This window comes from Arachis ipaensis, chromosome B08 (genome assembly GCF_000816755.2).
Source record: "Arachis ipaensis cultivar K30076 chromosome B08, Araip1.1, whole genome shotgun sequence".
Classification (NCBI taxonomy): domain Eukaryota; kingdom Viridiplantae; phylum Streptophyta; class Magnoliopsida; order Fabales; family Fabaceae; genus Arachis; species Arachis ipaensis.
In genome coordinates, this window is record NC_029792.2 from 20,402,251 (window position 1) to 20,425,271 (window position 23,021).

The 23,021-nt window shown below is 34.2% G+C and overlaps 1 protein-coding gene across 1 annotated transcript; it reads left to right on the top strand.

Annotated features, from left to right (window-relative positions):
* Window positions 246-941, top strand: LOC107610708 (protein FAR1-RELATED SEQUENCE 5-like). Its single transcript, XM_016312717.1, has 2 exons — window positions 246-391; window positions 533-941. The coding sequence occupies exons 1-2, from the start codon at window positions 246-248 to the stop codon at window positions 939-941; spliced, it is 555 nt and encodes a 184-aa protein (XP_016168203.1).

A 23,021-nucleotide genomic window follows, 5' to 3' on the forward strand; every position in this document is an offset into this window, starting at 1 on the left:
AATTTTATATTTATTTTGAAAAAAATTTGATATTTCTGCGGGTAGGGTAGGATATGGTAGGGTTTAGAATTTTAGGGTGCGGGTAGGGTTAGGGTTGAGAGATTCTCAACCCACAGGTAGGGTAGGGTAGAGTTTTAATAAAATTTTTAACCTGCGGGTAGGGTTAGAGTAGGGTCTGGACCCTACCCTACCCTACCCATTGCTAGCCCTATAGGTTAGTTGGTTTTCTTCCTACACATAGAAAAATGGCAGAAGCTGATGCTAGTCAAATGAACAACATGAAGGATGCAGGCATTAGCACACCCCATATATATGCTATGTTAGCTAATCAAGCAGGTGGTTATGAGAATGTTAATTATACCTTAAGGGATATGTATAATGAGATTTCTAGGTGAAGGTGTCATGTCCTAGGCGATGCTAGAGCAGCATTGCGATACCTCAAAAACTAGAAAGCTGAAGATCCTTGCCTCTATTATGAGCATATAGTTGATGCTAAAGGGGTATTGTGAGCTCTATTTTGGTGTGATGGAAGAAGCCAATTAGATTATGAGATATTTGGAGATGTGCTTGCTTTTGATGCAATATACAAGAAGAACAAATACTTGTGTTCGGTAGTAGTATTTTTCGGTGTGAATCATCACAACCAAACAGTGGTATTTGGAAGTGCTCTAGTTACCGATGAGAATAAGGAGGTCTACGTGTGGTTATTACAACAACTATTGGCAGCTATGAAGGGAAAAACACCTATATCTGTGATTACAGATGGTGCTTCATTAATGAAGTTTGCAATTGAGGCGGTATTCCTAAATTCTCATCATAGATTATGTGCTTGGCACCTCATTCGGAATGCCACAAGTAATGTTGGAAACCCAAAATTCACTTCTATGTTTAAGAAGTGTATGCTAGGAGATTATGAGATTAGTGTGTTTGAGCAGAAGTAGCTTGGGATGGTTGAGGAGTTTGGTGTAGCTGAAAAGAATTGGATTATTAACATGTACGAGAAAAGGCATATGTGGGCCACTGCACATATTCGAGGCAAGTTTTTTGAAGGATTTAGGACAACTTCTCGATGCGAAGGTTTGCACTCTATTATTGTAAAATATGTTAAATCACAATATAATTTGGTTGATTTCACAAAGCATTTTAAGCGGTGTCTTACCTACCTACGATATAAGGAGGTTAAAGCTGACTATGTTTCCATATCTGGTCGGCCGGTACTTAAAACAGCATTGGAACCTCTAAAAAGGTCTACATCAAATGTCTATACACGAGAGATATTTTTTATATTTCGACCAATGCTTGTTAGGGCTGCAAGAATGAAGGTTGTGCAAGATGTGGCATTTGAGTCATTTGTAATTTATACAATATCTAAATATGGAAGCCTAAATAGTTCATAGGAGGTGTCTGTGGATAAAGAAATGACGAAATTCAATTGTTCATGCTTAAGGATAGATTCTTTTGGAATTCCGTGTGAGCATATAGTTTGTGTGCTGGTGTTTCTTAACATCCTTGAGTTGCCAAAGTCTCTTGTGTTGACAAGGTGGTCGAAGACTGTGAAGACAAGTACTTTCAATTCAAGTGGCATTACTTGGGAGTCTATAATATTGAGTCAATAGGATGCTTGATGGATTTGTGTCGGCAACTTTCCTATGTCGCTAGTCGAAGGCAGGAGAGATTCCACCTTGTTCGAGACACTGTTTTGAGCCTAATCGAAGATTTCAAGATTGAAGATGAACAAGAAAAGCAAGTTGGTGCTGAAGCTGATGATTTGGATGGTATTTTTTCTAAGAATCCACAAAATTGTAGATCTAAGGGTCGTCCAAGTGAGAAGGTAAAACGAAAACCACAACGATGTTGTATTTGTCGCATGGGGTACAATAAAAAATCTTGTCCATTGGCAAAGGACATTCAGCAGACCAATGTGAGTTGTGCAACTTCTCATGGAATAAATGGAAACCCTTTTGAGGAAGGTTTGGATGCAGATGCAAAAATGGTAATATTTGGTTTAATGATCTGTGTACCACAACATGTTAATTATATAATTTTTATTAATAAGAGTGGAGATTGATCAATATTTTGTTTGCAGGAATTTTGGGTGTAAACCCCGCTAAAATTGGTAAATAATTAGTTAATAAATTGAATTTTAATTAGAAAAGCTAAAAATACAAAACTAATATAAAAATAGGATAGAGCTTGTCGAAACGAGAATTTTGATACCAAATTCAAAAATTTAGCCCAAAATCGGACCGAAAGAGCCGAACCGGTTGAACCGGGGTCCAAACCGAGCCCGTGGGTCCAACCGGACCCAAACATTTAAAAGACGCAGCAACTTTTTTCTTCCTCATAAGCTGCTGCAACGCCATAACAGCAAGGGGGGAGAGGAGATTCCCAAACCCTCACCATTCCTTTCAACTACCATAACTTCCTCATCCGGGCTCCGATCGCCGCACCGTTTGCGGCCACGCGCTCAGCGCGTCGAACTCTACCTTTCTATCCGAACAATTTCACTGGTAAGCCTCTTATTAGGTTCAGAATCTCTATCCCTCTTTCTTGGTAAGCTTGAAAAACCTGTGGTGAATCTTGCCCAATTTTTGTGTTCTAGGTTCAAGTTAGCTTTCGGAACTTGTGGGCTCAAGCTATTGAGCATATGGGTATGATAAGAGCACCCTAACCCTAGCTCAATCTTTTAATTGTGATAGAAAACTGAATTGGAACATATATATATGTATTAGGTGTAGGTTAAGTAGGTGTTTATGCATTGGAATTGAATTGGGATCATTTGGAGGTTTGTTGGTGACCAAGGCTTGCTTTGGGGCTGTTTGATTGAGCTTGGAGGGGCTGTAATTTTGTGTTGAGAGGCTACCTTGGATGAATTAAGTGATCGGCCAAGGTATGGTTTAAGTTTCGCACGTTTAATATTTACGGTGTTGTGAAAACTTAGGTTAGAGAAACCATAGGATAAGTTGAATTGTTAATGGCATTTAATGAGTAGCTTTGTATTGTTGTTAGTATAATTGTTGGTGAAAATATATTGGGAATATGAGGCCTTGAGGTTATTAATTTTATGCCCTTGGACTTGCTTATGATGAGTTGTGTTGGTGTTGGTATAGATTGATGATTATGGTTGATGTTTGTTCTTGAAAAGTTGTTATGTGAGTTGATGGTTTAATGTATGCATGAGGGTTGATGATGGCATTAATGGATTGGTAATATGTTGATAAAATATTGTGTGTGAAAGGTTGATATGGCATAAGTGGAATGGTAATTGTGAAGGGTTGTTCATATATTTACATATGATTTATGCTAAATGCAAGCTAATATTATGGCTTATTGGATTGGTTAAAAATAGCTTGAAATGGTTGTTGATGAGGTAGAAATGGATGTGTTAGCAAATGTATGTGTTATAGGTAAGGAATTGTGAATGTGGTGAAAATGAGGTTTTGAAAGTACTTTTGTAAAAATGATTTTGGGTGAACTTTGAAGGTCCATAATTTACTCCACAAATTCTTGTTTGAGTTGTGATTTGTTGCAAATAATAGATGGTTTTAAGAGCTTTTGATTGATATCAACTTTGTGGGAAACGGAATTTTGGGGAGAAAGTTATGGAGGTTGCAAGTTTAGTGTTTAAATCTGAGTTCAGGCTGACCAAACAGGTTTGCTGCAAGCATTCTGGGCATTCTGCCCATTTTTAAGAAAACGCCCACCCACGCGTGCGCGTGGCTCACGCGTACACGTGGCGTGGAAATGTGGCAACGCATGCGCGAGAGGCATGCATACGCGTGTGTGCATATCCACGTATACGCATGACTCACGCGTACGATTGACTTGATTTACACCCACGTGTGCGCGTGGCCTACGAGTACGCGTGGATGCTGCCTGCTGCAAAAACCGGTTTCGAACGTTTTTAAACCAATTTTTCACTTCTAAACCTCCATTTTCTTCTCTTTAAGGCTTTAAGTATGGTTCTAGGTTCAGTAGATAAAAGAAGCTAGGAAAACAAGATAACTTGAGGGTGAAGAAAGTTGTAAATGGTGGCTTTTATGAAGAAAATAAGAATGGTAATAAAGTTTAAAGTTAAGGCTTGTTATTTGATGATGTATTGATGATAATTGTCATGGCTTATGAATAATGATATCTGAGATACGAATTTTTCTGGGTAAAAACTGTGGCTCGCCACCACGTATTTCAGGTTGAATCTCGACACTCTATTGACCCTACGTCGTAAGGGTGACTGAGCACGTATAAATTTCCGGGTATGGATAGCTCCCATTGAGTAATTATATGATGAATGAATGTGAATTCTATGCATAGACTCTTGGAGATGCACGACGGGGGACAGTCTAAGGTTTTCGGACTTGTCGGGTTGGCTGGATAACCGACAGATGGGCCCCATCAGCCATATGACAGGCATGCATCATATGCATTTGTTTGTATTGGTTGCTATGCATTTTCTGGGTATGCCTAATTGATATATATCACTTGCTATCTGTTATACTTGCTATTTGTACTATCTGCTCACTACTTGTGTGTGAACTTGTTTGGCTGCTTGTTTCTGTTGCATTATGAATGATGGAGGAATGGAGGAAATGGAGAAACGGTTTGTCGTTAGATTAGGATTGAACTTGAGTAAGTTAGGTAGATTTAAAATACCTGCCCCTGTTTATGGCTTCTGTTTAGTACTTAAGTTGAATAATTGAATAACGGAGTTCTAGGATTGCCTATGACATTCCCAGGACCGTATCTATTATACGCGTGGCACTTTTATCATGCTGAGAACCTTCGGTTCTCATTCGATATTGTATTGTTGTTTTTCATATGCAGGTCGAGAGGCTCCTCGCTAGGTGTCTGGATCCTGGGAAGCGAAGTAGTCCTTGGGTGTATTTCGGCTTTCTGTTTGTATATATGTATATATGTATTTAGCTTATTCTCCAAGTAACTTATATATGCTGCTCCTCTTAGAGGTTGAGGGAGAGATAGGGGTTTACTTTGATATTTTGGTGTATTTTGGGGACACTTATATATTTAGGGGCTAGTTATGCTATTTCCTTGGCTATCCTTTATTCTTTGGCTTGTCTTTATCATGTTCCTATTAGGTTTCTTTGCACGCAAGTAATCATTTCCGTTGAGCGTTGCGCTTTTCATTTTCGCGATTTTGTCTACCGCTTTGTTTCAAGGCTCCTAGTATATTACCCTCTTTTTTATTATGTATTTATTATGCTGTTTAGAGGTCCGTAACACCACACTACCTCTGTTCTACGACTTAAGCGTAAAACCCTGTGTAGTAGGGTGTTACATTGGGCATCTGATATTGAAGAAGATTATGAAGAACAAGAGTTTTGGGCAGGAGATTTTGATGCAAGTGCTGACATGGAACTTAGTAAAGAGTTCTCATTGTAATATGATATCAATTTTTATTATGTGCTAATTGAATAAAACTTGGGTAATAGAACTTTGTGTATTTGGCTTGCTATCTAATGATTTACTTTCTTAGAGGAATACGTGCATGATGCATGAAATGTGTGTATTTTATTTTGGATTTCAACATGAAATTTTTTTTATGTATTTCAAAGTTTTGTTCACAAATAAAGTGTGTATTTCATACCAATATAAAATGTGATCAGAGGAATACGTGCATGATGCATGAAAGACTTCCTAGTTATGGCATGAGGGTATTATGACGGTGTGGTTATGTGTTTGTTGAGACACAAGTGTTTGAATGCTGGAATGGAAAAGAATCGTGTGTGAATCTTTAACTAATCATTTTTAACTTGAAATGGCAAAGAACACATGATGAATATATTCCTAGATATCTAAATACTATGATCATAATATTAATCCTTAGCACAGACTATTTAGATGATAACAGGTGAGTATAAAGTTACAATTATTTACTCACACCAATAACCAAATTAATACACAAACATAATATACCATGACATCTATTACCAATATAAAAATTATTTACTCACAGATGTTCCATTAAAAAAAATAAAGATAGCAAAATATTATTAATCTCTGTATTTATTACCAATATAAAAATGTACCAAAGTTTTCACATCAGACAAACTTTCTCCTTTAAAATAATAATTCAACAAATAAATTATAAATGTCACTAATGGCTAACATAATTCAATTGCACGAAATAACTCATCTATAGAAACATTCTGCAGTTGCAGCGACGTCGGGTCTTGTGTAGAGGTTGCACTCGTTGCAACAAATTCCACACCATTTATACGTATAAAAGGGTCAGCTTCAAACCTGCAACCAAATATTAGCAACATTAACTGGCGATATACGTAAAATGAATATTGAAATCGATGAAAAGTAAATTTATTTACTTAGAATTTGTGACTGAATCAGGTGCAACTGCAGTAACATCCTCTGTAATGGCCATTGAAATTGTAAACGTACTGCCGACAAGGTTAGGTTGGTTGACAACAAAAAGGGTTTACAATTGGCTGATCGTCATGAATTTTATAAAGGAACAATTACAGAAAACAGATCGAGTGAAATTAATTGAAGTATCTCAAAATTTTATCACTCATCAAAAATAGGAAAAGGAATGTGGTAATAAAGTCATTCAGTACACATTTAATTCAATGTCAAATATAGAAACTTGCTATCATATTCATGAGCATTCAATTTTTGAAAATACCTGGACGTTACTCTAAACGTCAAATTTTATATTTCAAATTTCAAATTTTAATGTCAAATTTCAAATTTAGAAAAATGAAATAAAAAACAGGGTGGTTACGGAGATTGCAGTGCACTGTGAATTTATTCTATTAGCTGCTAAAACCACTTTATTTTAAAGAGAGAAATAGTCTCAACAGCCCGATATAGTCTCTGGGTGGAGTCTTTGAATCTAACAAGCTCGTTCAAGAACTCCATGGTGCTATGTCTTGTTAAGCTTTCTTGAGTTACTTTCTTTCTCTCCATCGAAGATATGTTGAATTTTGTCATTATTTAGTGGCACTCCCTTTTTTTCCTACATTATCACAATTTAAAAATTACTTGTTATTTTTTTCAATTAATGAATAACTTTTTATCTAATAAAAAAATTATTAGTTAACAATGTAACAATTACATTGTTAGCTAACAATAAAAAAATATAACAATAATATAAACAGACCTTATTCTACTATAATATTAGTTTGAATAGTATATCTTATAAATATTGTAACTTCTCTTTTTTACTTTAATCTCAAATATAAATTCAACTCACATATATATAAAAATATTTTACTCTACTATAAAATATAAAACTACTTTAACACCTTTATTCTGACGAGTTTAGCTAACTCATAAGTTTGATTTAATGGAATTGCATCCGTGAGCTCATTTGAACTAAACTCATTAATAGTTCAAGAAATTGGATCCATATATTAATGAGTGGAACTTGGATAAAGACTGATTTAACTTGTTGGCCCATAACTTGACTTAATGCATATATGTATGTATATTACTTATTTGAGCTAATATATGCTATCTTCACCATATTTGAGGCATTTCGTAAGTTTAAACCAACTCTAGATTTTTTTTATAAGATAAATTTAAAAATAATCAGGGATATTTCTAGAGTTTTTCATGAAGACATGAATTAACTATTAAAATTAACCATGTTACCATATAAGAGAACACCCTTCACTGATAAATAAGAAAGTTTCATTATTCTCATTAATGAACTCTTTATTATACAAGCACATGTTATATTTATCACAACTACTGCCAGAGGCATTCAAATATTTAATACAATTTTTCTCACTCAATTCTAGTAAAACTACATTTTCTTTATCGTTGTCCTAGTGCTAACATTATTTTTCATGTAGTATGAGCATATTTTGATCTAAAAATAGTCTTCTTAAGATTCTCTTTGCTTTATATTTTCTATTAGTTTCATAATTATTTTACCATAAGCATACAAACAAGATAAATGAGTGAATACAAACTATTCGATGCATAAAATAGGATAATATATGGCATACTTGAAATTAAACAGAGTAAAAATTGACATGATACTAAATGATCTATTTATTTATCCCTGTTAAGTAAGTTCAATTATTATTATTATCTTTTTTTAAAGAACTATGAGTATTCTCATGAATGTATTATTAACACCAATTAACTATTAAAAAAAAATATTCATTAACAATCTTTCACTCACTCCCTCTAATTAACAAAGTTCAATTATGTTCTCAACTATAAGTTTCAATAAAGGTGAGTTCTATGATGTAGAAAGAAGATTCTTTCTATAGCTGTATATTTTTGTTGTCAACATTACTATGAGACAAGTGTCCAGAAAGAGAGTATGATTGAAGACATTTTCTGCAATTTGAAGCTTTTATGCAGGGTAGGTGGAGCCCCACAACACATGATAGCTAGGTATTTTAACTAATTAATTTTGTTCATTATGAGTAATTTATAAAAATAATACTGGGCTGGTTGAAATGTTTTAGTAATGGCCCAATAGCTCATCTACAAATTACATCCTATTGTCATACATCATGACCAAAATAACCTTTTTACATTTTATATTTTCAATGATGATGATGATGATGATGATGATGATGATGATGATGATGATGATGATGATGATGATGATGATGATGTGCGTAAAAAAAATTATCCGATAAATCTAACATGTGTAGTAAGCATTAAATATAGTTTTCTATTATAAATTGATTTGGACAATATTTAAATAATCATTCTAATCCAAAAAATAATAATTTTTGAATTTTTAACTACTCACTGGATCTTGCCATCTTTATTTCAATACTATTTACTAGCAAACTAAATAATAACAAATTAAATAATAATTAATTAAATATTTTTTTTCACATTCACAACTAATCTACACATAAATTCGTAAATTACATTAGCATAACTAATTATATCATAATTGAATTTATGTATGTAAATTAACAATTAACCAAAAAAATTATGAAAATTTTCGTTAACAAATTACTTTATTAATATTTATTAAATGAATTAATAACTAAATTAATATCATCATGTAAAACATATATTATGATGAAAAATAAAATTTCATCAAAATCACAAAAAATCAAAATCAAAATCTTAAACCATCCAACTCTAAACTTTAAATAAAAAATCACAAATCTTAATTTCTTAATCATAAATCCTAAACTATCCAATCCTAACTCTAATCAATCTAATTTTAAACCTTAAACCCTAAAACATTCTTCATCAAATCCTAAACTAAATAACACTAAACTCTAAATACTAAATTATTTTATTCATGAATTTAAAATAAATAAAATAAAATAAAATTTAAAAGGCTTATATTCCAATTTTAATATGTTAATTTTTATTCAAATATTAGGAATATGAAGTAAATAATAATTTATTAGAACTTTTTATAAAGTTTATATTTGAAAACATCAGTTTTTTTTAAAATACTAATTATTTTATAATTTTATGAATGAATTAAAATTAAAAATAAAAAATACAAAAATAAAAAAATTGTAACCAAAGTGGCAAGAAAAATGAGCTAAATAATTATATAAATAAATAATATCATAATGTATCTAATAATAAATATCGATAATAGTCTAGTTGATCTTTATTAATTGGTTAATATATAAAAGTGACAATATTCATTTTAATAAATAACTTATCGTTCTTCTTATTATTATTATTATTATTATTGAAGAATGATTTGAAATATGAAATGTGAAAAGGTTATTATTTTAGTTATGATGTACAATAAGGGTTTAATTTATAAATGAGCTATTGGGCCATTACAAAAAAAATTTAGTCAGTCCGGTATCATCTCTATAAATTAGTTATAATGAAAAAATTAATTAGTTAAAATATCTAATCATCACTTGTGTTGTAGGCCTTAACATAATCTACATAGAAACTTTAAATGGCAGAAAATGTCTTTAATGATATTCTCTCTCTGGACACTTGTCTTATAATGATCTTGACAACAAACACATACAGGTATAGAAAGAATCTTCTTTTTACATAGAACTCACCTTCAATAAATATATTGCATTAAGAAAAATACAAGATTATTTACTGATCTTTCTTGTTCCATGGCTAGATTTATTCTATTAACTTATAGTTGGTCTCATGCATGTCTTTTCATTGATCTTTTGTGTGGCACACCATCAATTTCAAACTTCTAAGCATATAAATATTATGAAACCAAACCGTCACAGCTATAAATCTGTTGATGAAAAAGGTTCAAAAATTAAAGAAATTACAATAAAATAAATTTTTTTTGCTATTCTAAAAAATGAAAATAAAAACGTTGTAAGAAAAAAAAAGAAAAAATGGAAACTTTATTTGGGGAAGTGAGGAACAACTCTGATGGCTTGAGAAATAGCTAGAAGTTTTGGGTCTCCTTTGAGGCCATAATCTTCCGTGAAGATTTTCTTTTCTTTTGTTTCTTCTTTTCTGATTTTCTGTCTCAAGTGTGAAGTATGTGTCTCTGTGTATGTATGTGTGGCAGTTTCGATGAAAACGACCTCTTCCTCGAAGAACACCACACGACGTCGATGACCATAAAGATGAGAAGAACACAAATTTTAGAGGCGGGGTGGCAGGGGTGCGGAATAGTCTCGATCCAGGCTTTGACAGTTGTATATGCGTTCATGGGTAGTCTCAATCCAGACCTTGGCAGTTGCTGCTAGTGCCGGTTTTTATTGCAGTGGTGAGGCCCCCTCTGCAAAACATATAATAAGAGGAAGAATAAGGAAATTATTTGTAAAAACATTAAATATTAGGGAGTATTTAATAAAATATAAATTTGTATTTAATCTACACCGTTAGATATAATAATAAAATGATTTAACAGTTTAAATAAAAGTCAGACTAAGGGACTAACGTTAGTCCCAAAGATAGTTAGGACCAACAAATCAGCCACCCTATTCCCTGACTACTTTAACAATCTGGTCCGTCTCATATATCAGTTATGTAATTACCGCAGCTTTTATCACATTAGTGTCGTGAGTGAACCACGATAATCACCATAGTAATATACTTAACGACATAGATCAAATTTAGATGAGTAATATGGAAATTACATGCCAAGTGATCTCGTACATGTCTATTTCTAACAGGTCCAACTTTAAAACTTTATTGAGATCAAACACAAAACAAATATTGCAAAATAAACATTGCACACAACATGAAATAAACCATCAATTTAATTCTGCAAAAAGATAATTCAATATTTTTCATAGGACGTATAGCATAAAATAATCTCTCACTAAACCAAGGCATTACATATATTGTCACCCACCCGAGCAGTGTGCTCATGAAAGACTTTAGAGGTCAATCCCTTGGTTAATGGGTCTGCTAGCATATACTCTATTACTATATATTCTATAGAAATCTGTTTTTGCTGAGTTGAGAAATTAACTAAATTAATTATTAATGACAAACATTATTTTTGGGCATTTATCTAACTAATGTTAATTATTTGTAATTAAGCATTGCAGGCCACAAATCAATACAGCATCCCAAAGTGAATGAAAACAAAAACAAGGCTAGCAGGCTACAAACCAATAAAAGCCCAAAGAAAACAAAGTAAGGAACCAAAGGGCTGAACTTGATTTTAAACCCGATCCAAGCCCGTTTCCATAACTCCAAGCTGATCCCTCCAATTTGCTCTCACACAAAAAGCAATGTTCACTTTTGTGTTTTGGTCAAAAAATCAGAAAAGTAAGAGAGAGCTTCTTCCCTAAGCTATTCACCAAAGAAGCAAGAAAGAGAAGGTTAAGAAAATGGTAGAGGTCTAATCACCCACATCAATCTGTATCAAGAAGAGGTCAGAAGCTAAAGGTGATTTTTATTTCCTTCTACATGCATCTCATTTTCTTCTCTTCACCTTCAACTCTCTGCTACTCCATATTGGAATGAATGGGAAAGATAAAGTCTGTTCTTCCCTGCTGTGCATCTACGGCCACAAATATAACTTGGGGACCAAGTTATTTTTCAATGGCCAAGATCTGGCTAACCATTGAAGGATTTTTTTGTGTTTGCTGTCCTGAGGCTTTCGGTCAACCAAGGAAGTCAGAACCAAAGTCCCTAATTTGAGTAAAAATGGAAGAAAGGAAACGGCAGAGTTGGTGAAGCACAAAACTCCAGGTTTGACCTAGGGAAGAGCAACATGCAAGGAGATACAAAAGAAGTTGGTTCACCATTCTGAAGCCAAGGAGAGATAATCCAGAATATTGAGGTTTTGTTCTGTGAAGAAGCTCTCTGAGGAAGTTCATCTACTTGGACAGTGCTTTCTTTCAAAGGAGCATTCTGCCAAAAATGAAGAACTGAATCAGAGACATGCTAATCTGGTTTATCACATAGCAAAGAGGCTGTTGATGAAGTCAATCTCCTTCATGTTTTACAGATTGTAATTTACTTTTTTATGTTTATCTTTCTGTAATTTCTTGAGTGAAAAGGCATATTGAGAGAGTTCAAGTAAAAGCCAATGAGTTGAAAGAGGCTGAGTGATACACTTGAGAGAAAAACCTAGAGTTATTCTCAGATTTCTTTAGGTAAGTCAGTGTCTTGTATCTTGTACCTGTGAGGTACCCCTTTCTTAGTTGGGTGAGCACTAAGAGTGAAGATTTAAGTATTAGCATAGCCAAAGTCAAGTTATGTTAGAACTTGAGTATGAAAGGATTGTGTCAATCTTGTGAAATTGGCGTATGTAATACTTTAACTATAGTGGAAATTCTACCACTATTGTGGTGGAGACTGGATGTAGGTTACATAGCACAAGGCAACCGAACCAGGATACATGATGGTGTTAGCTTTTCTCTTCTTTGCTCTATCCTGTTTTCTGATATTCATGAGACAAAATGAAATTGTCTCATAAATGTTCCGCTGTTGAGTCCAAACAGTTTCAGATTGCAAGCTTGTTTTAAAAGGGCTAATTCAGTAACTTAAAGAAGGTCATAGATTCAACCCCCCTTCTCTAAGCCTTCTACAACCTTCAATTGGTATCAGAGCTTTGGTCTCAAGAATCAAGCTTCACCGCTTGGAGCAAAGATCCAATGGCGAACAACTTGGGCACAACCACAGTTGCCTACACCCTCACTAAAGGCCAGTCAAACAACCGGCCTTCTTTCTTCAACGGGAAGAACTATGCCTACTGAAAAGGGAGGATGAGGATCTTCATCCAATCTATTGACTACAACATATGGAAGATTATTGTGAGCGGTCCCAAGATTTCAACAAAAATAAGTGCTAATGGAGTGGTGACTCCAAAAGAAGAAGCTGAATGGAATGAGGACGACAAGAAGAAGATGGAGCTGAATGCTAAAGCCATCAACCTTCTTCATTGTGCTATCGGCTTTGAAGAGTACCGAAAGGTGTCTAGATGCAAGACAACCAAAGAAATCTGGGAGAAACTCCAGGTTACACATAAAGGCACTAAACAGGTCAAAGAAACGAGGATTGATATGCTGTGAAAAGAGTACGAGATGTTTAATATGAAGGATGGTGAAAGCATTGATGAAGTGCTTGAGAGATTCTCAATCATAATCAACAACCTTGATGCTATGGGTACAAACTACGCATAACAAACCCTAGTGAGAAAACTCCTTAGAAGCCTCACAAAAGAATGGGAAACCACTACCACTGTCCTAGCCGAGAGCAATAACCTAAGCCCTATAACCTATGATGAGTTGAGAGGAAAACTCCTTGTCTATGAAACCACACGCACAAACCCGGACTCTAAGAAAAAGGGAATAGCCCTCAAGTCAAAAATAGAATCAAAAGAGAGTGAGTCTAGTGATGATATTTCAGATGATGAGTTTATGTTTTTTGTTAGGTGATTTAGAAGGATGATGAATAACAAGGGCAAGTACAAGGGTTCAAGCTCAAAGGAACACAAAATGGACTTGAGCAAGGTGACGTATCATCATTGCAAGGAGGCTGGACACTTCAAGCTAAACTGTCCAAAGCTCAAAAAGGAGGACAAAGGAAAGAAAGAAAAGAAGAGAGTACTCATGGCAACTTGGGAGGATCTTGAAAATGACTCCAATGAGGAAGAAAATTCTGAAGGTGAAGATAAAGACTGCTTCATGGCTGGAAATAATAATCTTGATGAGGTAAATTACTATGACTTGTCTATAGATGATTTACATGCCATTATTGATGATCTTACTCTAAACACCTCAAAACTGCTAGATAAGTACAATAAGTGCAGATCTGAAAAAGATATATTAAAAGCTAAAAATGATTTTTTAAAAGAAAAAGTGAAGGAAACTGAATGTGCTTTGGACATTATTGAAGAAAATAGATTTCTAAAATCTAAACTTGAAAAATTAAAAGGAAAGTACATTGTGGATCCTTCTCAAGAGTTAATTGCTGAAAACGAAAGATTAAATGATATGATTAAAAGGTTGAATGGTGACTTAGCAAAATTTGCTCAAAGTTCTAGTAACTTGGACAAATTACTTGCAAGCCAAAGACCATTGTTTGAAAAATCTGGTTTAGGTTATATATCCAAGGAAAGTACAGTTTTTAATAATTCCTCTATGAAGTTTGTGACTTCTTCATCAAATACTAAATCCACATCCAACAAATCTAGTATTGGATATGTTCCAAAATTTGAGGAGAAATTTGATGAAGTATACACAAGTGAAACTGAGCCTTCACCAAGAACCGAACCTACTTCAAATAGGTCAGGTCTGGGGTACATTTTGAAAAATGAGGCTGCTTTCAAGAAATCACCATTTTACAACAAAACCTCATATTCGAAAAGTCCAAAAGTTTTCAAAAATCTTGGTGAAAACTAATTTGCAAAGAGGAACAATTATAACAAAAACCAGTTTGTCGAAAGAAATGCACCTCTTCTAAAAATCAGAAAATTTCAGCCCTTTAATCATTTCCAGCAAAATAACTCACCTCAATTTCAGCGATATACATAAAAAAATCATTGTTTTAATTGCAAGAAATTTGGTCACTCATATGCATAATGTTTCATTGAAAAGAGAGTTGTGGGAAACCAAATTTACAATGTTGTTTGTGATTTCAATCCACTTGGGCAACCAAGATGGATTAACTTCAAAGGATCCAAATTAATTTGGATATCTAAGGTTACTTGAAGTTTTTCATGCAAATTTTCCTAGCATCCAAGAACAAAAAGGATATGTGGTACTTGGATAGTGGATACTCTAGGTGATGCGTGAGCATCTTATCTATCTTTTCCTTGTGAATTTGCACTTGAATTGCTAAGTTTAATCAAAATTTAAATATCTTTTGGCCACTATGGATGATACTTTGAGTTTTTCACAATTCTATTTATTTCAGGTAGCATTCGGATAGATTTGACGGAGTTTTGTAGCAGAAAAGGGAGAAAGCGAATGATGCTGTCAATCCTGACCTTCTTGCACTTAAACTGGAATAACTTGAGCTACATAGGTCCAATTGATGTGATTCTAATGACATTAGAAAGTTAACTTCCAGGGCTTTCCAACGATATATAATAGTACATATTTCTCCTCCAGCAACCTCTGTATCCTCCACATTGAACTTGGTTCTTGCCAAGTTCAGCGTGGATTGGAGAACTTCCAGGGAAGAACTTGCTGCCTTCTCCACGCTGAACTTGGGAAAAGCCAAGTTCAGCGTGGATTCAAAGAAACACGCTGAAGCACTTGCTGCCTTCTCCATGTTGAACTTGGAAAAAGCCAAGTTCAGCGTGGAGCTTAATGAATCCAATGGTCCCCACACTCCTCAAGCCCTGCACAGATCAATCAAATTAATTTTGATTCAACTTTTATTTTATTTATAATTAGGAAAAGATATTATTTTAGTTTTAGAAAATATATTTTACATTAATTAGGATTAGATATAAAAGGGAAAAGAATCAGCCCTTCGGGCCTTCTCTTCTCTTCCACCTCATTCCACAATTTACAGATTTTCAGAATCCTTATTTTCTCTCTGAATCATGAGCAACTAAACCTCCATTGTTAAGGTTAGGAGCTCTATCTATTGTATGAATTGATACTATTATTTTTCTATTTTAATTCATGTATTGATTTCTATTTCAAGAATTGTTTTCGGTCTTTATCTTATGAATTTGAGTGGAACGGAAGTATGACCCTTGTTCTAATTGAGTTCTCGTATAACTTGGAAAAGCTCTTTACTTGAACAACAGTTTGAAAATAATTTCTCCTAAACTTCTAATTATCTGGACTTAACGGGATACATGACATATAATCCTTTTATATTTGGGTAATTAGAGTTTCTGTGACACATAAACTAGAATTGAACTTCATCCTCTAATTGGAATTAAGTGACCAAGGACTTGGCGGTTGATGAAAGTTAGAGTATACTAAGAAGGTCTAAGGAATTAGGGCTTAGTCATATATAGTTTGCTATGAATTGAATCTTGCATGATTAAAATAGTTAGTAAGAAAAGTCAATCCGTAAAATAGATAACTCTGAAGCCTTAACTGTTTCTCCATATATTATTCACAACTCGTTTACTGCTTGCTTTCTAATTAACTGAATTTACTGTTTAATGCCTTTGAACTCTTAAACATCATTTTATGCTTGTCTAACTAAGTAAATTAATCAACCATTGTTGCTTAGTCCATCAATCCTCGTGGGATCGAGCCTCACTCACCTGAGAAATTACTTGGTATGACCCGGTGCACTTGCCGGTTAGTTCGTGGGTTATAAATTCCGCACCAAGTTTTTGGCGCCGTTGCCGGGAATTGACTGTGATTAACAACTATTAGTTGTTTGATTGCTTAGATTAGGCGTTTTAATTTTAATTTTATTAAAATTTTGTTTATTTATTTTCGAAAAAAAATTTAAATAAATAGTACTAATATTTTTCTTAATTTCTGAAATTAAGTTTGGTGTTTCCTAGTTAGTTTTATTTTAATTTTTCTTATTTTAATTTTTAGAATTCTGTTCTTTCTTCTCTGCTTTCTTGTTTACCACATGGTGCGTTTAATTCTTTTTGGTGTTTTGTGCTAAGGAAAAATAATGGAGAGAGATCACATGGGTTACTACTCACACCCAGGGAGTGATTCTTATTATTGTGAATGGGGGAACTACCCAAATTTTGGTTGGCAAAGTCAAAACCAAAGAAACTTTAATGCTCCATATCCCAACTATCAAGAACCACCATCTCCATATTCATATCAAGAACCACCATCTCCATATTCATACCAAGAACCACCACCTCTCTATCCATATCAAGAACCATCATCTTTCTACCCATATCAAGAGCCACTATCTCCCTATTCATACCAAGAACCATCATCTCCTTCTTATTCATATCAAGAGCCACCATCTCCTTATTCATCTCAAATACCATCAGATCTTGAGCTTCTCATGAAAGAATTCTTACATGATATAAAGACGAGTGTCAAAAATATAGAGAAACATGTGCAGTCGATTATCAAGTCACAGGAAGAGGAGCAAGCAAACTCCTTCCCAAGAGATATAATACAAGATCCTATGGAAGTAAGTGAGGAAATCAATCAAAGGAGTTTACACTCAAATGAATTAGAGTACTTTCCACCCTCACACATGGAAGAAGAGGAAGATGCAAAAACAAAGGAGGAAGATGTGCCAACAAAGAAGGAAGATGCAGAAACAAAGGAGGTTGTAAGGGATGAAGACAATTATTGGAATCTACACTCCAATGAAATAGAGACTGGCATAGATAGTGAGTTTATTGAACCACCAATTCAAGAAGTTCTTGATGAAGGGTACACTCTAACCATCACACAACACCCAGATTTTTAAATCAAAGAAGTGAAGGCAACCAAGGAAAGCACTGAAAAGGGGATTGTGACCAAGAAACAGAAGAAAATATCCATGAAAAAGAAAAGGTCAGCAAAAAATAATCCAACCTCTATCCCAACAAGCAAGGTGAATCAAGCTAATCACAATAAAAGAAAGCTTGTTAGGAGGAATTTATATCAGGGGCACTAATCTTCACCTCTCCTCCCTTGGAGACATTTCTTTTAACCAACTGGAAGAAGAGGAAGAAACTTCAATAATCAAGTGTCAAGCTAGTGACGTTAAAGAAGCACTTGTCGGGAGGCAGCCCAATGATTTCGTATCCTTAATCTATTTTTTGTAGTAGTAGTTTTATTATTTATTTGATTTTTTTATTGAGTTTTTACTGTTTTTCCTTTATTTTACGTGTGTTTGATCATGCAAAATTTTTAAAATAGGAATTGGACACTTCAAAAAAAAATTTCGCCCACTCTAAAGAAGGATGATTCTGCCAGCTCCACGCTGAACTTGGAATTTTCCAAGTTCAACGTGGAGTGTGCATACAATTTTGATGAGAGGCTTTGCCAGGTCCACACTGAACTTAAAAATTTTCAAATTCAGCGTGACAAACGACGTAAACAGCGTGCACTATGGCCAGATCCCACGGTAAACTTGGTCCATCCCAAGTTCAACGTGGATACATGCATACGATGAAAGAGTTGCTTCAGAAAAGTCCACGCTAAACTTGGCCCCTTTCAAGTTCAGCGTGGAGAATGAATAGCACAAACGAAACATGTGACGCCGAACATCCCTGCCATCAAGTTCGGCGCCAAATCCTTATTGTTCGCAACTTCCACACACAATCAACAATTGTTGCTTTACCAAATCCCTAATGCAATCACCAAATCCCATTCAGAGATCCTTTTTATTTTTGACCAACCCCGTCCCTCCTGATCCCCATTCCCATTCCATATACATACATAACTATATATATATATACACGTTCTCCCCCCTATATTTATATACACGTCCCCCTAGTTTATATTTATATATTTATACACATATATTTATATATTTATATATTTATGAATGTGATATATTTTTTAATACTAATATTTGTTTTTACTCCTCCGTCTGTCTTTTTATGTCCTTCTCTATTTTCAGTTCTTCTTTGCTTGAGGACAAGCAAACTTTTAAGTTTGGTGTTGTCACTTCGCTTGTGGATTTTCTGTTTATTTTAATGACACCAAAGGAAGGCGAATCATCTCTACGGAGGAGCACAGCCAGAAGAATGAGATGGCCACTAAGATAACTGAGGTGGTTAAGTTCCTTTCATTCTATATTTTCTCCCGTTTTTATTATGATTAGGTTCCTGTTTTCCGCTTATTTTGTTACTGCATGATCAGTTGTTATTTCAATTTCTAGGTTCTAGTTTAATTTACTATTTATTTTTTATTTGATTTTTATGCTGAAAAAGAGTGTCTCATGTATTACTCACTGAGCTTGAAACCAAAAAAAAAAAAAATAAAGAAGTGATATATCGCATGAGAGATTGAATTTAAATTTAAGATTAGTCTCATTTACTTAAATGTGGTGGTATTGTTGTGATTCTGAATGAATGACATGAACATTGCATATTTGAATTTGAATCAAGGATGTTGATTTATGAGGAACAGGAATTTAGAGAACTATTATGACTTCTCTGAAATTAGTGAAAGCTTAATCCTTGAAGCAAAAGAAACAACAAAAGAAAGAAAATAATAAAAGCAAGGTCCAAGGCTCTGAGCATCAATGACTAAGGAGGTCAGACATGATTAAAAGCTCAAAAGAGTTGTTTCCTTAGTTATATGCTTGTGGTGTTCTTGTGTCAAGTAATCCTTGAGACGACAGAATATTTAGAGTCAAGACCAAATGCATTTAGCAGAGTATGCCCAAGGCTTTGAGCACCACTGTCTGAGAGTAACTGAAAGAAAAATCAGAACATAAAGAGAGTTTCCCAGTTAAGTGCTTGTAGTATTTTTGTGTCAAGTCAAGCTTGAGACAAAACATTTAAAGTCACGGCTAGTCTCAAGGTGCAAAGCACCAACGAAAAGAGAATTAAAGTAAATTTGCTGTGTTCAAGGATTAAACTGGAGTATAAAGATCAGGGAATTCATAATATAATCTGGATTCTAAGTCCGAATGACAGTGACAGTCCTCTGATTCAAAGGAGAGTGAGATGTCAAAACTGTTCAGAATTGCAATAGATAAATCCTACATTAAGGAGAGACTTAAGAATAACTGAACTCTCACTTCTCATGCAAATTCACATCTTAATCATGCACTTATTTTGGTTGCTTGAGGACAAGCAACAATTCAAGTTTGGTGTTGTGATGCGTGAGCATCTTATCTATCTTTTCCTTGTGAATTTGCACTTGAATTGCTAAGTTTAATCAAAATTTAAATATCTTTTGGCTACTATGGATGCTACTTTGATTTTTACACAATTTTATTTATTTCAGGTAGTATTCGGATGGATTTGACGGAGTTTTGTAGCAAAAAAGGGAGAAAGCGAATGATGCTGTCAATCCTGACCTTCTTGCACTCAAACTGGAATAACTTGAGCTACATAGGTCCAATTAACGTGATTTTAGTGGCATTAGAAAGTTAACTTTCAGGGCTTTCCAACGATATATAATAGTATATATTTCTTCTCCAGCAACCTCTGCATCCTCCATGTTGAACTTGATTCTTGCCAAGTTCAGCGTGGATTGGAGAACTTCCAGGGAAGAACTTGCTGCCTTCTCCACGCTGAACTTGGGAAAAGCCAAGTTCTGTGGATTCAAAGGAACATGCTGAAGCACTTGCTGCCTTCTCCACGTTGAACTTGGAAAAAGCCAAGTTCAGCGTGGAGCTTAATGAATCCAATGGTCCCCACACTCCTCAAGCCCTGCACGGATCAATCAAATTAATTTTGATTCAACTTTTATTTTATTTACAATTAGGAAAAGATATTATTTTAGATTTAGAAAATATATTTTACATTAATTAGGATTAGATATAAAAGGGAAAAGAATCAGCCCTTCGGGCCTTCTATTCTCTTCCACCTCATTCCACAATTTACAGATTTTCAGAATTCTTATTTTTTCTCTGAACCATGAGCAACTAAACCTCCATTGTTAAGGTTAGGAGCTCTATCTATTGTATGGATTGATACTATTATTTTTCTATTTTAATTCATGTATTGATTTCTATTTCAAGAATTTTTTTCGTTCTTTATCTTATGAATTTGAGTGGAACGGAAGTATGACCCTTGTTCTAATTGAGTTCTCGTATAACTTGGAAAAGCTCTTTACTTGAACAACAATTTGAAAACAATTTCTCCTAAACTTCTAATTATCTGGACTTAACGGGATACGTGACATATAATCCTTTTATATTTGGGTAATTAGAGTTTCTGTGGCACATAAACTAGAATTGAACTTCATCCTCTAATTGAAATTAAGTGACCAAGGAATTGGCGGTTGATGAAAGTTAGAGTAGACTAAGAAGGTCTAAGGAATTAGGGCTTAGTCATATATAGGTTGCCATGAATTGAATCTTGCATGATTAAAATAGTTAGTAAGAAAAGTCAATCTGGAAAATAGATAACTCTGAAGCCTTAATTGTTTCTCCATATATTATTCACAACTCGTTTACTGCTTGCTTTCTAATTTACTGAATTTACTGTTTAATGCCTTTGAACTCTTAAACGTCATTTTCTGCTTGTCTAACTAAGTAAATTAATCAACCATTGTTGCTTAGTTCATCAATCCTCGTGGGATCGATCCTCACTCACCTGAGGTATTACTTGGTATGACCCGGTGCACTTGCCGGTTAGTTCGTGGGTTATAAATTCCACACCACTAGGCACATGACTGGAAGGTCAACTTACTTCATCATACTAAACAAGTATGATGGAGGTTTTGTGACCTTTGGAGATGATGGTAATGGTAAAATAATTTCAATTAGAAAAGTAGGTAATGAACAATCTACTTTCATTGATGATGTATTTTTGGTATGTGGTTTGAAGCACAATCTTTTGAGTATAAGTTAGCTATGTGATTTAGGATATTTAGTGACTTTCAAAAGACTTGAATGCTGTATTGTATATGAAAAGATAAATGAAGTGCTTTTTGTTACCAAGCGTTGTAATAATGTGTATGGACTTACCCTTGATGAACTAAAGGATCAAAATGTAGCTTGTTTTCATTCTAAAGAATCTGAAAAGTGGCTATGGTACAAGAGATTGGGCCATGCAAGTATGTTTCAAATAAATAAACTTGTAAAGAAAGGATTAGTAAGAGGTCTTCCTTTGATACGGTTTGACAAAGACATCACTTATGATGCTTGCCAAATGGGAAAACAAACAAAAAGTTCATTTAAACCAAAGGAAGACATATCTACTAAAAGGCCACTTGAATTGCTACACAATGATTTATTTGGTCCAACAAGAACTCAAAGCCTAGGTGGTAAACATTATGGTTTAGTGATTGTGGATGACTATTCTAGGTTTGGTTGGGTTTTATTTCATGCACACAAAAATGAAGCCTTTTCGGCTTTTGAAATCTTTTGTAAGAAAATTCAAAATGAAAAGGATTTAAAGATCTCTTCTATAAGAAGTGATCATGGAACCGAATTTGAAAATAATTTATTTGAATCTTTTTGTGAGGAATTTAGAATATTTCACAACTTCTCTTGTCCAAGGACACCACAACAAAATGGTGTTGTGGAAAGAAGAAATAGAAGCATACAAGAAATGACAAGAGCTATGCTTTGTGAGAGCAATGTTCCAAAGTTCCTTTGGGCTGAAGCGGTTAACACGGCTTGCCACATTTTGAATAGAACCATCATAAGAAAATTTTTGAAGAAAAATCCTTATGAACTTTGGAAAGGTTACCCACCAAACTTAGACTACTTACACATCTTTGGATTCAAATGCTTTGTTCTTAATAACAAAGAAAATTTGGGGAAATTTGATCCAAAGGCATATGAGTGTTTGTTTGTAGGATATTCCACATCTAGTAAAGCATATAGGGTTTACCATCAAGATGCTAGGATAATTGAGGAGTCCATACATGTTACATTTTGTGATACTAACTTAGTTCAAAGTATTTTGGAAGACTGTGATGCAGAAAATCAAGCTCAAAAAGATGATGAAACTACACACAATCATAAAGATGGAAATTCTAGACGAGCTGAACCAGAAACTGCAGTTGCTAAAAATTTGAGAGACAATTCTATTTTGTCTCATGAATCTGAAAGAGATCCTGAAACCAGTA